This window comes from Rana temporaria, chromosome 3, assembly GCF_905171775.1.
Source record: "Rana temporaria chromosome 3, aRanTem1.1, whole genome shotgun sequence".
Taxonomy (NCBI): domain Eukaryota; kingdom Metazoa; phylum Chordata; class Amphibia; order Anura; family Ranidae; genus Rana; species Rana temporaria.
In genome coordinates this window covers 128,039,683-128,056,148 of record NC_053491.1, presented here as the reverse complement: position 1 = coordinate 128,056,148, position 16,466 = coordinate 128,039,683, and the positions used below count along the sequence as shown (strand labels likewise).

The following is a 16,466-nucleotide window of genomic DNA, read 5'->3' as shown; positions in this document are numbered from 1 at the left end:
GTATTCTCATTCATTTTTTATACCTCATTTTATTATATGCAGAAAATTGAAACAAACGTAGAAATTTCACAGCAGGTTACACATATAGGAGTGCAGAGGTCTAGAAATAACTCCTGCAGTTTGTACTCTAGGGGATGTGGAACCCCAGATATTGTACATTTTTGTAAAGTTACAATCTACCAATCAAAATAAGAAGTAATACTGCCTATGTCTCATAGTATCCAATCAGAATCAAAGATACACAGGGAAATGTGTTGGAATTTTACTAGCTGTTGTGATGAGGTAATAGTATGTTTTTATTCAAACATTCCAATAAATAAGACCTTATGAGTCAGTAATTGTGTAATTCTCTGTATTGTCCTGTTTACAAAGAACAATAGGTCTTATTTGTCAAATTCACAAGGGGGCTATGTTGCTCTTACCGGCCAATCAGATATCAGCTGTTCCTTTCCTAAAGAGTCAAGAAAGGAAATCTTTTGAGCAGTCGGACTTCTATACAGACAGTTATGATGAATGAGGGAAAACGAAGGGTCATAGGGATCAGTGACAAAGCATGTGCACAAAGTCTAGAATGCATGGAGTAATTCCACATTGTATCTGTTATAAATTCCAAATTGCATCTGTTAGCTGTCATCAAATCAAAATTCACATATCTTCAGGTGTCTAGGGCACATACTTTCCTGTTGGCTTACTAATAAAAATACATAATATCCCTTAAGACCCGGTTCACACTGGGGCGACTCGTCAGGCGACACAGCCGCCTGACAAGTCGCGTCCCATTGTAGTGAATGGAACCGTTCTAATAGGAGCGACGCAAGTCGCTCCGACTTAGAAAAAGGTTCCTGTACGACTTTGGGGGCGATTCGGGGCGACTTGCATTGACTTCAATACTGAAGTCATTTTGCAAGTTGCCTCTCAAGACGCCTTGAGATCGCCTTGCCGAGTCGCCCCCAAAGTCGGGTCGCCTGTGTGTGAAACGACTCTCACTGTCTGATCTTTATTTTTGGTTGATATTTTTGAACATCATTACAAAATGTTCTTGATGTACATTAAAATTAGATCATTAAACACACATTCAGCCAGGGCTTTTTTTTCAGCGGGAACTCAGGGGAACGCAGTTCCGGCACCTCCAGTACTGAATGTGGTGCTGGTGTGTTGGAGGGTCTATTGTTGCCAATCTATTATCGCTGGTGGGATAATTTGTTCCTGAGGACTATTTTTTGTTGGTGGGGGATCTATTTTTGCTAGGGGGATCTTATGTTGCCAGAGGGCCAGATATTGCTGGTGGGGATCTACTTTTAAGGGAGGGGTCTATTGTTGCTGGCTGTCGGGAGATCTACTGTATTGTTACTGGTGGGGGTTTATTGTTGCTAGAGAGAGCTATTGTTGGGGGGGTGTATTGTTGCTGATGGGGGATTATATTGTTGTTGGTGGTGATCCTATGTTGCTAGGGGGTCAGTTGTTGCTGGGAGGGATTTACTGTTAAGGGAAAGGTCTGTTAATGCTGGCTGCTAGAGGGTTTGTTGATGCTGGCTGCTGGGAGATCTACCCCATAGTTATATCAGGGGTGTATTGTAGGGGGTCTATTTTTTCTGGGGGGATTGTTGGTGGCTGCACAAAATTGTGCTCAGATGTGGATAGGGGCTGGAAACAATTGGTGACTCAGAAGGAAGAGTACCTGCACCTATTTTCTGCGGGAAAAAATCCCTGTTTTCAGCTAACTTGTTTTGTAGTGTATTGCCTCGTTTCCACTGAACGGAACGGTTCGGGTCGGTACAGTTTGGAACAGTTAGAATGGACCGGTCTGATCTTGTAAGCATTTCCACTGCAAGTCGGACAGTCGGGGGCCATTCAGGGTTTAGAAAAAATGCCTAGGGTGTCCACCAATCAGTGGAATGTATTGTAGGTCCGCCCTAACCGAACCGTTCCATTTTCTATGGCCCAACATCTGAATCACGACCCAGAATGGTCTGGTACGATTCGTTTTTATGGCACACTTTCATAATGGAAACACCCAAAATAGCGTACCGTACCAAACCGATCCGCTCAGTGGAAACGAGGCATATGTGTACCGTATATGAAACCATTATTATTTACTCCTTGAAGTAACTGTAGGCCCCTTTGTGTTGTAAACCAAGGTTTTTTTTCAGCTAGAACATAGCAGAACTTGACACCCTGTGATCACTGCTTACTACTGTCTTTTGTAAACATAGAAGCCCAGATCCTGTGTTTACATGTGACAGCTCTTCCTCCTGGCAGTTGGCATAGAGCCCCTTCTGCCCTGCATATTCCTATGAGAAGGAAACACAAAGACAGTAGTGCAAAGCGGAATATTACTGTAGTATGTTGATACACCAAGTTAATATAGGAGTAAAAAGTAACTATAGGTGTAGCTCTCATAAAAGACGGGAATAACTCAGGAAAGCAGCAGCAACTGATTTCTGGGGAGGTCTGGACCGTCTGGTCCCCTACACTCCAGCCCCAGCCAGGGAATTAATGAAACCGCTTTAACAGTTAGATCAAAGCCAGCATCAGTGAACATAGCTGCCCGTCTATGGAAAGAAGGACTGCTTTTTTTCTGAGACGGGCGGCTATTTTCACAAATTCAGACTTTAATGTAATAATTGGAGTGGCTTGATTAATTTCCTGTTTGGGGCTGCAGTGTAGAGGACTTGACCTACCCAGAGTTGAACCTGATCCTGAACTCTGAACTCTACGTAATGCACTTCTGAACTCTGCACTCTATACATAACGCACTCCTGAACTCTGTACGTATTGCACTCCTAAACTCTGCACTCTGTACATAACGCACTCCTGAACTCTGTACGTAACGCACTCCTAAACTCTGCACTCTGTATGTAACGCACTCCTGAACTCTGAACTCTGTATGTAACACACTCCTGAACTCTGAACTCTGTACTTAACTCGCTCCTGAACTCTGTACATAACGCATTCCTGAACTCTGTACATCGCACACTCCTGAACTCTGCACTCTGTACATAACACACTCCAGAACACACCTCTCTGTAAGATGCAAACTCCTGATCCCTAAATTTATGCACCTATTCCCTGAGAAAAAAAAAGCTCTGATAAAACCAGTATTCTCTGTCATATCTAATGACATGAAACATCCACAACGTGACCATGTGACCCTTGCCTGGATTTCAAGGAAATATACAGCAGTGTTTTCTCTATTTGTTTCAAATAAAGTGCACTTTTGTGTCAGTGTCATTTTGTGGCCATACCTTTATGGAATGGATCAATGCAAGCACCCCTGCTGTTTACAGTAGACATAAATTGGATCTGTTCATTCAATTGTGTGATAAAAAGTCGGTTAAAAAAAAGTATTTAAAACTGCGGAAAATATATATGGACAACATTTGAGAATTTAGAATGCACTCATATTGACCCAAAAATAAAAAGTGACCCAAAAATAAAATGCAAGCGAACACTACTTTATATGACGCAATTTACAAAGCAATCATCGCCTTCCACACATCAGAGGCACCAAGGTGTATTTTTTTAGAAGCTTCCACATCTGATGCAGAAATAATGCTCTAAAAAAAAAGAAGCCTATGTAACAGTTGCTGACACTTTTTCTTTTATAACAGTCGCTAAGAAATGCAAGATCTGTGGCAGTGTTATTTCTTAGTGAATAAATAATCAGTTTGTACTCATGTTGTAGTTACACTGAAAAATGTGCTCATTGCTCGCTGTTTTATTTGATAAGCACTTTTTTTTTACTTATACTGTAACCATGCCTGTTTTTTGTTTTTTTCTAAATAGATGACGGAGGGTCGGCGATGTCAAGTCCACCTACTAGATGAAAGGAAGTTGGAACTTCTTGTGCAGGTAACAAAAACTTTTCATATACAAGGCTTTAAAACACTTACTTAGACTTATAAGCGGAACTAAACCCATATATCCAGTTGCTGACTGCCTTATAGCAGTTTTCCAGCTACAGGGCGGCCATGCTGTGCAGGATCGTATGTATATTCGTGATCCTGCACTTCTGTTTAGCTGGCGTGAGTGCGCACTGTCGACGGCTCACAGCGGGAGTCGATTAGCAGGTTCTGCGGACTCGATATCTGCTGGCACCTGCTGATATTTGGTACACAGGCAGAACTGCAGTCTGCCTATGTAAACAAGGCAGATAAGGAAGGCAGGGATCCTGTGTTCCTGCAAAGCAGGTGCACGGATCCACATCTTCCCCTAGTAAAAGCACCTCTCACACTACACTAAAACACGGGCTATGCACACAGTTAACCCTTTGATCGCCCCTGAAGTTAACCCCTTTCCTGCTAGTGTCATTAGTACAGTGACAGTGCATATTTTTAGCACTGATCACTCTATTAGTGTCACTGGTCCCCAAAAAGTGTCAAACGTGTAAGTTAGTATCCAATTTGACCCACTAAAAGTCCCTGATCACAGCCATTACTAGTAAAAATACTAAATAAAAATTCCATAAATATATCCCATAGTTTGTAGACGCTATAAAAATTTGCACAAACCAATCAATATACGCTTATTGGAGTTTTTTTTTTTACCAAAAATATCTAGCAGAATACATATTGACCTAAATTTATGAAGCAATTCAATTTTTTAAATTTTTTTTATGGATATGTTTATAGCAGAATGTAAAATATATTGTTTTTTTTTCTTTTTTAACCACTTAAGCCCCGGACCATTTTGTAGCTAAAGGACCAGGCCACTTTTTGCGATTCGGCACTGCATCGCTTTAACTGACAATTGCGCAGTCGTGCGACATGGCTCCCAAACAAAATTGACGTCTTTTTTTCCCCACAAATAGAGCTTTCTTTTGGTTATATTTGATCACCTCTGTGGTTTTTATTTTTTGGGCTATAAACAAAAATAGAGCAACAATTTTGAAAAAAAATCTATATTTTTTACTTTTTGCTATAATAAATATCCTTAAAAAATATATATATAAAAAAAAAAACTTTTTTTTCCTCAGTTTAGGCCAATACGTATTCTTCTACATATTTTTGGTAAAAGAAAAAACACGCAAAAAGCGTTTATTTATTGGTTTGCGCAAAAGTTATAGCGTCTACAAAATAGGGGATAGTTTTATGGCATTTTTATTAATATTTTTTTTTTTTACTAGTAATGGCGGTGATCAGCAATTTTTATCCTGACTGCGACATTATGGCGGACACTTTTGAGACTATTTTGGGACCATTGTCATTTTTGCAGTGATCAGTTCTATAAAAATGCACTGATTACTGTGAAAATTACACTGGCAGTGAAGGGGTTAACCTGTAGGGGGCACTGCAGGGGTTAAGTGTTCCCTAGGAAGTGATTCTTACTGTAGGGGGGCGTGGCTTGGTATGTGATGTCACTGATCGTCGTTCCCTATGACAGGGAACAGACGATTAGTGACACTCTCACTAGGAAGAATGGGGAGAGGTTTGTGTACACTTACCTCTCCCCGTTCTTCAGCTCTGTGACCTGATCACGGGACACCGGCGGCGATCGGGTCCCACGGTCACGGAGCTCAGGACCAGGTTGCGCGCGCGACCCACGCCTGGGATCCTAAAGAGGACGTACCTGTACGCCCTTGGGCCCAGCTGTGCCATTCTGCCGACGTACATCGGTGTGCGGCGGTCCTTAAGTGGTTAAATTGTTGGTTGTTTTTTTGTTTATAGCACAATTTTTTTTTAGAGGTGATCAAATACCACCAAAAGAAAGCTCTGCTCGTGGGAAAAAAAGTACAAAAATGTTATTTGGGTACAGTGTCGCACGACCGCTGAATTGTCAATTAAAGTAATGTAGTGTCGTATCGCAAAAGATGGCCCGGTAACGAAAGGGAATAAATCTTTCAGGAGCTGAAGTGGATATTTAAATGTTTCCCGAAACAGTTACATTACATGCTGTGATTGATAGTTGTCACAGGTGCTTGTGCTCCCAACCAAACCGTCAAGCCAACAAATGGCTGGTGTATCATAACTGATTACATGTGCACCTCCATGGCAACTTAGATCAAATAGAGGCTAAGATAGCAACTTCCTTGGCTGTAAGATAGAAGGGTTTAGTTACGCTATAATTATTCACATGTACAATGTTACACCAATGCAAAGCTAACAGCAAAGCTTTACAATCTTCAAGCTTTTTCCGGACATGAACATAAAGGGATATGGTCACCCTGACTTTCTGCCTAATTGGCATTTCCTGAACATTCCCATCTTTTTGTGAAATGGCAAATAACTAGCATTCCTTGCATATACTGTACGTGAACTGGGTGGACAGGAAAAATGACGCCTGGAAGTAGGAAGGCTGACTTAAGACATGAATGAATACACTTGAGACAGAATTGAATTCCAGGAAGTGTGCACTCATGGTGACTTTTACACATGGTGTGAAATATTTTCAGAATTCATTTTACAAAGGACAGAGTTATACAAGGCTGCAACCTGATTTGAGCACATTGTCATTATTATATTTTTTTAACCACTTAAGACCCGGACCTTTAGGCAGGTAAAGGACCCGGCCAGTTTTTGCGATTTGGCACTGCGTCGCTTTAACTGACAATTGGGCGGTCGTGTGATGTGGCTCCCAAACAAAATTGGCGTCCTTTTTTCCCCACAAATAGAGCTTTCTTTTGGTGGTATTTGATCACCTGTGCGGTTTTTATTTTTTGCGCTTTAAACAAAAATAGAGCGACAATTTTGAAAAAAATTCAATATTTTTAACTTTTTGCTATAATAAATATCCCCCAAAAATGAATAAAAAAAAAAAACATTTCCTCAGTTTAGGCCGATACGTATTCTTCTACCTATTTTTGGCAAATAAGCGTTTATCGATTGGTTTGCGCAAAATTTAAAGCGTTTTCAAAATAGGGGATAGTTTTATTGCATTTTTATAAAAAAAAATAGGTTTTTACTACTAATCAGCGATTTTTTTCGTGACTGCGACATTATGGCAGACACATCGGACAATTTTGACACATTTTTGGGACCATTGTCATTTTCACAGCAAAAAGTGCATTAAAAATGCATTGTTTACTGTGAAAATGACAATTGCAGTTTGGGAGTTAACCACTAGGGGGCGCTAAAGGGGTTAAGTGTGACCTCATCTGTGTTTCTAACTGTAGGGGGCGGGGCTGGACGTGTGACGTCATTGATCGTGTTTCCCTATATTAGGGAACACACGATCAATGACAGCGCCACAGTGAAGAACGGGGAAGCTGTGTTTACACACAGCTCTCCCCGTTCTTCAGCTGCGGGGAGTGATCGCGGGACTCCAGAGGCAATCGGGTCCGTGAGTCCCACGACCGCGGTCACGGAGCTTCGGACCGACGGCTGGGCACTTAAAGAGGACGTACATGTACGTGCTTGTGCCCAGCCGTGCCATTCTGCCGACGTAAATGTGCAGGAGGCGGTCCTTAAGTGGTTAATGTTGTCATTGGATGCACTTATCAAGTGTAAATAAGCAAGTACACACTGGTACAATTTAAACAAGTAAATGTATCAAATTTGTTTTGTGATACAAATAATATATTTCCTCACCTAAAATATCAATGTTAAACCCAAACAGGGTACAAAAAATGCAGTGGGGCTTGTGCTAAATTTGGCCTTTGCGGCCTGTAGGGTTGTCTTAACATACACTATATTGTCAAAGGTAGTGGAATGCCTGAATTTACACGCACATGAACTTTAATAGAATCCCAATTTTAGTCCATAGGGTTCAACATTGAGTTGGCCAACCCTGTGTGTCTATGGGAATGTTTGACTAATTCTTCCAGAAGCGCATTTGTAAGGTCAGGCACTGATGTAGACGGGAAGGTAATCCCAAGGGTGTTCTATCGGGTTGAAGTCAGGCTAGTCAAGTTCCTCCACCCCAAACTCGTTCATACATGTCTTTATGGACCTTTATGGACCTTGCCAAAATCATTTGGTGAAGGGGGGATTATGGTGTGGGCTTGTTTTTCAGGAGTTAGGCTTGGGGCCCCTTAGTTCCAGTGAAGAGAACTCTTGAGGCATCAGCATACCAAGACATTTTGGACAATTTCATGTTCCCAACTTTGTGGGAACAGTTTGGGGACGGCCCCTTTCTGTTCCAATATGACTGCACACAAATGCACAAAGCATGGCCCATAAAGACATGGATGAGCGAGTTTGGGGAGTAGGAACTTGACTGGCCTGACCTCAAACCGATAGAACACCTTTGGGATGAATTAGAGTGGAGCCAGTCCTTCTCGTCCACATCAGTGCCTAACCTCACAAATGCGCTTCTGGAAGCATGGTCAAACATTCCCATAGACACACTTCTAAACCTTGTGGACAGCCTTCCCATAAGAGTTGAAACTGTTATAGCTGCAAAGGATGGGCCAACTCAATAGTGAACCCTATGGATGAAAACCGGGATTGCTATTACCGGCCTTCTGGATTCGCTTTTGGATCCCTAGGAGCTGGATTGATCTCAGGTCTACGGACTATCTTTTCTGATATATGATAGCTTATGGTGTGTCCTCCACTACTTTTTTCTTTTGTATTCTTTTTTGTTTGCTGATGTGTTTTTTTCAATAAAACTCTTTGTACAAGAAAACCGGGATTGCAGTAAAATTTATAAAGGCAAGTGTCCCAATACTTTTGACAATATATTGTATGTGGGACTGCACCTGAGTTGTTTTGGCTCTAAAGTTCTGGCTTAGTACAGATATTCTTAACACGTTGAAAAAGAAAACACAAGGTACAATGCCATTGCTATCACAGGTCATGGTGTATCCTTTCTGTCACTAGACGGTGAGTGCCAGCTAGTGCAAGCAAGGAAAATGCAATATAAAATTGCAAAGCAGGAACAGAGCCAGACAAACTGGAGGTCAGGGCAGGCAGGTGTGATCAGGAATAAGCGGAAACTCTGGCAAAAGCAGTTACTAGGATAGCCAGAGTTTAAACTGGAAATAGACCTAGAAACAAAAGCCAGACAGTAACACAAATGTAATCAGACACTGGCTATTAATGTTCTTAAGGCCGTTTAAGTTCTTCTGTTTGAGGCCAAGTGTGCAGCTGCAGCTTAATACATATATAGTTAATATATTGTGTTTTTTTGTCACATTTTCATTTATTTTTTCATACATTGTTCCACGTATTTTCCAGATAGAGTGTGTGCCTCCTGTGTTAAATGCACGTGCTATGCATTTTTCGTGAAATTCCAACTTTGGTCAATAATAACAACGCTGTTTTCAGGACAAGCAGGGGAAAAAAATTCACACTGGATGAAAATGCAAATATATGACCTGTCCCATTAACTATAAAAACACAGCCCTATAACTACATACAAAATACCTATATTAGTATAAGTATGATTGGTACCATCTAGATGCAGCTGGCTTCGGATAAGGCATGATCTGCCTATGGATGATTATTGGGGGACTCTTCACGTAATTTTAAAGTACAGGGTGGGCCATTTATATGGATACACCAAAAACAAAAGTTGGATTCAAAATGTCCGACTTCAAAATGGCCGCCATGGTCACCACCCATCTTGAAAAGTTTCCCCCCTTACATATACTAATGTGCCACAAACAGGAAGTTAATATCACCAACCATTCCCATTTTATTAAAATGTATCCATATAAATGGCCCACCCTGTATAACTAAGGGCAATAGTAAGGGATAGTTTTTATTGCTGTCTACGCCCCCATTAGGGAGATTACCCCTCTCTATTTGTCATGTTTACCATTATCATTGAAAGTAAAAGTAAAGGAAATCCTAAATTTTGGGTTGTCCAAAGAAAAGTTATAGAGAGGAAATCTTCCAATGGGCACATAGGAAGTGAAGGGAAATCTCCACAATCATAGCCATTTGACAGACACAGACGTTACAACCCTCCCTTATGCCCCGTACACACGATTTTCCCATTGAGATGAGAGCTTTTCGTCGGGAATCCCGACCATCTATACGTTCCACCTGCCTTTTTCCCACATGAAAACTGCCGGGAAAAAAAGAGAACAGGATCTCTTTTTTCCCGTCAGGAAAAAATCCTAGCAGGTAAAACCGTTCGTCTGTATGCTTTTCTGACAGGAAAAAACATGCATGCTCGGAAACAATTTGACGCATGCTCGAAAGCATAGAACTTCATTTTGTCAGCTCGTAGTCTTTTACGTCACCGCGTTCTTGGCAGTCAAAAGTTCACCGGACTTTTGTGTGATCGTGTGTATGCAAGGCAGGCTTGAAAGGAATTTCGTCGGGAAAACCATCGTTTTTTTTTCCAACGGGAAAATTGGTCGTGTGTACGGGGCATTATTCATATCCAAAATGAAAAAAAAAGTTTTGCCTATAATTCTACTTTAATGCTTGATGAGACAGGTTAGTCCTTGTGCTGATCAGATTTTCACAAGCTTACCTACTTATAAGAACACACATCGAGGCTTGTAATCCACTCATCTATTTATTTTACCCATCTTGTGATGGTTTGTAAAAGCAGAACATAACTGTATCTGAGCACCACAAACCGAAAACCTGATATCATTTTTTTTTTATTATTCAACGTGACCTCACCCAGCCTTGTCCCATGCTTTATTTTGTTGAGAAATCACTTTGAAAAACACCCCTTAGCAATCCATCTTGATTTATTTTCCATTTACATCCAGGTATCCCTCTGGTCTTAGCTCAGGCATGCAGGCAGGAGGGTGTGCTTAGCTTAGAAAATCCCTCCTCCCCTCCTCCAGAAGATAGAATAAAAAAAAGGCCAGGTAAACTCCTGTGATGTATGACATCACGTTGGCCTATGGCAGAAACCAGGAAGCAACTGAAAAAAAAAAGTTAAATAAAATGTAAATAAAAGTACAAAACAAGTAAATATAATTGACCTTCCTTATTTACTAAGGCTAGTAGCATAAGGAAAAAATTATTTAATACTAATTGAGAGAGCAAAGAGGTAATATCTAGTGTTGACAGGATTCCGAATCAGTTTTTATTTTGGGATCCGGTATAAAAGTGGTCTGGAAACCGCCATGTGGTGAATGGACTGACTTTTATGCACCTCTCCGTTTGACGCTAAACCCTCACAATACATTTAGGCCCAGATTCTGAAAGGGCTTACGACGGCGCAATGCCATGTGCGCCGTCGTAAGTCCTAATCTGGGCCGTCGTATCTATGCGACTGATTCTTAGAATCAGTTACGCATAGATAACCATTAGATCCGACAGGCGTAAGGCTCTTACGCTGTCGGATCTTAAATGCAATTTTTTTTTTCGCCGCTAGGTGTCGCCTCCGTCGTTTTCCCAATCGAGTATGCAAATTAGCAAAATACGCGAATTCTCGAACGTATGTGCGGTCGACGCAGTGAGGATACAACGTTTACGTTAGATTTGCGACGCGTAAAGTTGCCCCTGCTATATGAGGGGCAACCAATGTTAAGTATGGCCGTCGTTCCCGCATCGAAATTGAAAAATTTACGTTGTTTGCGTAAGTCGTCCGTGAATGGCGCTGGACGCCATTTACGTTCATGTCGAAACCAATGACGTCCTTGCGACGTCATTTAGCGCAATGCATGTCGGGAAATTTTAGGGACGGCGCATGCGCAGTACGATCGGCGCGGGAACGCACCTAATTTAAATGATCCACGCCCCCTACCCGGATCATTTGAATTAGGCGGGCTTGCGCCGGAGGATTTACACTACGCCGCCGCAACTTTACAGGCAAGTTTTTTGTGAATAAAGCACTTGCCCGTAAAACTTGCGGCTGTGTAACGTAAACGAGATACGTTACGCCCGAGGAGAATTACGCCAAGATACGAGAATCTGGGCCTTAGTTGTCATTTTTTTCAGGATTCTTTACTTTGTTTTGTACTGCTGGCCCCTGGAATTTTCAATTTTTATTGTTGCGGCTACTCCATACACAGAAGATCCTCTAAAGATACAGAAAAGCTGTGTCCTAAATACATGCTAAGCGGGTTTGAACTGCTTGCTATTCATCATTCAGCTTGTCTCAACTTCAGCTCTGTGCACATGTAAAAGGAAAAATAAAACCAAAGCACATCAGTATATGGGTGCATAACATTTTTAAAACAACAAAACGAAAGGGCAGGGGCAGGCTGACAACCCATGGGGCCCCCGGGCACTAGGGAATCATGGGGCTCCCAGGTTTAAAGATGGCCACCACACGGCAGCCATCTTTCTGATTCAACATTAATGCGGCAGGACTTTGTGGAGGGGCACCTAGCTTGGCGACATGCAGAGTGGCAGGAAACTTTGTTTAATTCTTAACTGTAGGTACAAGTGGTAGTACAGAGTTTACTACCACTTTAAGTCTGATTTTTTACAATATTTTTTTTATTTTTTTATTTATTCAATTTTTTTTCCCCACAACTCTGACCCCCTGAAGTCTCACTTTTGACACAGAGACAGGTATTGAGGACATATATTCCACAGTCCCTTTCTCCATAAACATAGATGACTCTCTAAATCATTAGTGTTCATACAGTGTGACTGTCCCAGCTCATGGGTCCCCCTACTGGCCTTGGGGCCCTCAGGCAGTGCCCAATGGTCAGTCTGCCCCTGCGAAAGGGTCATTTTAAGTAAATGTTCACATGGCATTGTCACAACATAATCTAAAACTAGAATTTGAAAATATGCTGTGGACATCGAAGAGTATGTTTGTCCAACATATATATATATTTTTAGCCAAATTTATTTTTTACTTTTGGATAAGGGTGAAGGGTTTAAACACCAGTCAGTTTGTTTTTTGCCCTCCATTTGCCTGTTTGGGACATCTTCCTTCCATGTTTATTCTGGTGACCTAACGAGAAGTAATGCCGCGTACACACCATCACTTTATGTGATGAAATAAAACGACGTTTTTGAAACTTAATTTTCAAAAACTACGTTGCCTACACACCATCGTTTTTTCAAAATGCTCTAGCAAAGCGCGGTTACGTTCAGCACTCTTTTCCATTGAAGCTAGCTTCATAACTTGCTTCTGTGCATGCGCGGGTTTAAAAACATCGTTTTAAACGTCGTTTTGCCCACACACTATCATTTTAATTGACACAAAAAACAACGCTTTGAAAAACGACACAAAAAATTGAAGCATGCTTAAATTTTTTTTTGTCGTTTTTCACAAGACATAAAACAATGTTTCCCCCACACACAGTCATTTTAATTGACGTTTTTCAAAACGTCGTTTTTTTTTCATCACATAAAGTGATGGTGTGTACGCGGCATTAGACTTCCTCAATGGCAAAATAGACACAACTAAGAGGCTCTTACTTTTTCTCAGTATATATATATATATATATATATATATATATATATATATATATATACAGATATATATCTATTTACAATATATATATATATATATATATATATATATATATATATATATATATATATACTAAGAAAAAGTAAGAACCTCTGTCAGCTTTCAGTTGTCCTTTTTGCCATTGAGAAAGTCTTACTTCTTGTTAGGTCACCAGAATAAACATGGAAGAAAGATCTCCCGGACAGGCAAATGGAGGGCAAAAAGAAAAGCTGTATACAGTATAGATATATATATTATTATTATTATTATTTTTTTAATATTTTTTCATTTAGTTTTGGATAGGATAAGCATTTTTTCCTGTCTGATTTCCTTCACTTCTCCTTTCGGAGACACAGCGGGAAAAGAGCAGAAATCTCTCTAAAGTGAGGGAAATTCCCTTCTGAAGCCCTGTAAACACGATCGGTTTGTCTGATGAAAACAGACCAATGGATCATTTTCATTGGGCAAACTGATCGTGTGTGGGCCCCATCGGTTTGTTTTCCATCTGTGAAAAAAAAATAGAACATATTTGAAAATTTCCCTATGGATAAAAAACCGATAGAAAAAAAAACGATCGTCTGTGTGGAAGTCCATCGGTCAAAAATCCATGCATGCTCAGAATCAAGTGGACGCATGCTCGGAAGCATTGAACTTGGGGCCTGATTCCCAAAAGAGATACGCAGACTTAACTGCTGTTCAGTCTGTGCCTAACTTTGGAAACGATCCTCAAAAGGCTTTTTCCAAAGTTAGGCAGAAAATCTGACATGTGTAAGACACTTACACGGTCAAATCTTAGGATGCAGTACCGCATCCGCCGCTGGGGGCATTTCTCATTGACTAGGGCTGGTTTTACAATGTGGAAAGTTAGTCACACCTTGTAAAGGCCCATTCAAGCGACGGCATTTGGTATGCATTCCCGAGGGAGAACTCCACGGCAATTTTTAAATTCAAAACCGGCATGGGTTCCCCCCCCAGGAGCATACCAGGCCCTTAGGTCTGGTATGGGTTGTAAGGAGACCCCCCCACGCCGAAAAATCGACGTAGGGGGGCCCCCTACAATCCATACCAGACCCGTATCCAAAGCACGCTACCCGGCCGGTCAGGAAGGGAGTGGGGACGAGCGAGCGCCCCTCCCCCTCCTGAGCCGTGCCAGGCCGCATGCCCTCAACATGGGGGGGTTGGGTGCTCTGGGGCAGGGGGGCGCACTGCGGGCCCCCCCACCCCAGAGCACCCTGTCCCCATGTTGATGAGGACAGGACCTCTTCCCGACAACCCTTGCCATTGGTTGTCGGGGTCTGCGGGCGGGGGCTTATCGGAATCTGGGAGTCCCCTCAAATAAGGGTGCCCCCAGATACCGGCCCCCCACCCTAAGTGAATGGATATGGGGTACATCGTACCCCTACCCATTCACCTGTAGGCAAAAAGTAAAAGTTATTAAACACACAACACAAGGGTTTTTAAAATAATTTATTAGTCTGCTCCGGAGGCCCCCCCTGTCTTCTTTATTAGCTCTAATACCAGGGGGGGCTTCTTCTTCCGCTCTCCGGGGGTCTTCTTCCACTCTCCGGGGGGGGTTTCTTCTTCCGCTCTCCGGGGGGGGCTTCTCCGCTCTCCGGGGGTCTTCTTCTATCTTCGCCGCTCTCCGCTGTTGACTCGGCGAACCCCGGTTCTTCTGCAGCTGTCCGGTGCCTTCTTCTTCAGCGCTGGCTGCCTGCTATCTTTGTGTGTTATCTCAATTACTAGCAGGCAGCCATCGCGGTCTTCTGTGACGTCAGGTTCTTCTTCTCCCTTCTTCCGATGTTGACTCGTCGCCTCTTGTCACTGTAATGATGGAAGCGCGCCTTGCATCCCATTTATATAGGCATCACCGTCCCATCATGCTTCGGCAGGTACCCACGTACACCACCTGCATCCCCCAGTGCACAGCATGTGCCTCCTTGTTGGTCATTCTGAGAAGTGAAATTACAAGTTCTGTGTATAGGGATGGTGCCAAATCATTTGACTTGGGCTCCACATGGGGATAAAAATATGTAGCACACATGAGATGGGGACCCCCAGGGCTCAAAAGAGCAGTTTTCACAAGAAATACTGTTATTTTTACAGATCCTTTTAGAATGAATCTAGTATGTTACTTTAAAAACAGAGTGGTAACAAGTTGGATTTTTAACAAAATAGACAATTCATTCCTCTCTATACAAGGTGAGGACAGAATAGAATTGTGTTCTTACTCAAAATTGTAATCTCTGTGACTAGAATCCTTTTACTGTTGAAGGAAGCCTACACTAAAAGCAATATGTAGGATCCCATTGCTTTATGAAAATTCTAGTTACATAGATGTTTCCGGTTTCAGTTCTTGTCTAAGTCACATGAAACAATCATATAGCCCGTCAAGTCAGGAGGAAGTAAAGATCAACATGACAGACATGTTTGGAAGGGAAGGTCAGTGGCCATATCATACATATTTCACAGCACAGGTTTTCTGTAACACTCAGTGCTTTTGCTTTAATAACAATATCAGGGTGGGAAACGAAAGATATATTCTCTTAATGGTATGAAAAGTGTGCTATTAAAGCGGAGTTTCAGGCAAAAAGAAAACTCTGTCTCAAACAATTGACCCCCCAGCTCACCCTCGTTTTTGGATATTTTTATTTTTTGTACCTTCTTTCGATTTTTTCTTTGAGACTTCTATCCTATGTTGCCGTGGCGAGGTACGTAAATTCCGTGGTTGCATCCGGCCCTCCTCCTTCCCCCAGCTGCCTTCTGGGACCTGTTTGTGTCCCAGAAGACGATGGAACCATTCAGAAAGCGGCACATGACTCTCGCATGTGCAGTAGCAAACCGTCTGTGAAGCCTGAGGCCCAGTACACACGTCCGAGGAACTCGACGTGCCAAACACATCGAGTTCCTCGTCGAGTTCAGTGTGATAGCCGCCGAGGAGCTCGGCGGGCCGACTTTCCTCATTGAACAACGAGGAAATAGAGAACATGTTCTCTTTTCGGCCCGACGAGTTCCTCGTCGGCTTCCTCGCTGAAAAGTGTACACACGACCGAGTTTCTCGGCAGAATCCAGCTCCGACCGAGTTTCTGGCTGAATTCTGCCGAGAAACTCGGTCGTGTGTATGGGGCCTGAAGGTTTCACTGCCAGTTTCCCTTACTTGCAATGCCGACACCTGCACCCAAAGCCGAGGATGGATAAGCTTG

The 16,466-nt window shown here is 42.2% G+C and overlaps 1 protein-coding gene across 5 annotated transcripts in view; it reads left to right on the top strand.

Moving 5' to 3' along the window:
* FRMD4A (FERM domain containing 4A) overlaps positions 1 to 16,466 on the top strand; it is a 562,831-nt gene that overhangs the window by 323,167 nt on the left and 223,198 nt on the right. For all 5 annotated transcript variants that reach the window (XM_040343418.1, XM_040343417.1, XM_040343415.1 and 2 more), the window contains exon 2: positions 3,787 to 3,852. In XM_040343418.1, coding sequence (XP_040199352.1) covers positions 3,787 to 3,852 — 66 coding nt within the window. The remainder of the gene's footprint in view (positions 1 to 3,786; positions 3,853 to 16,466) is intronic.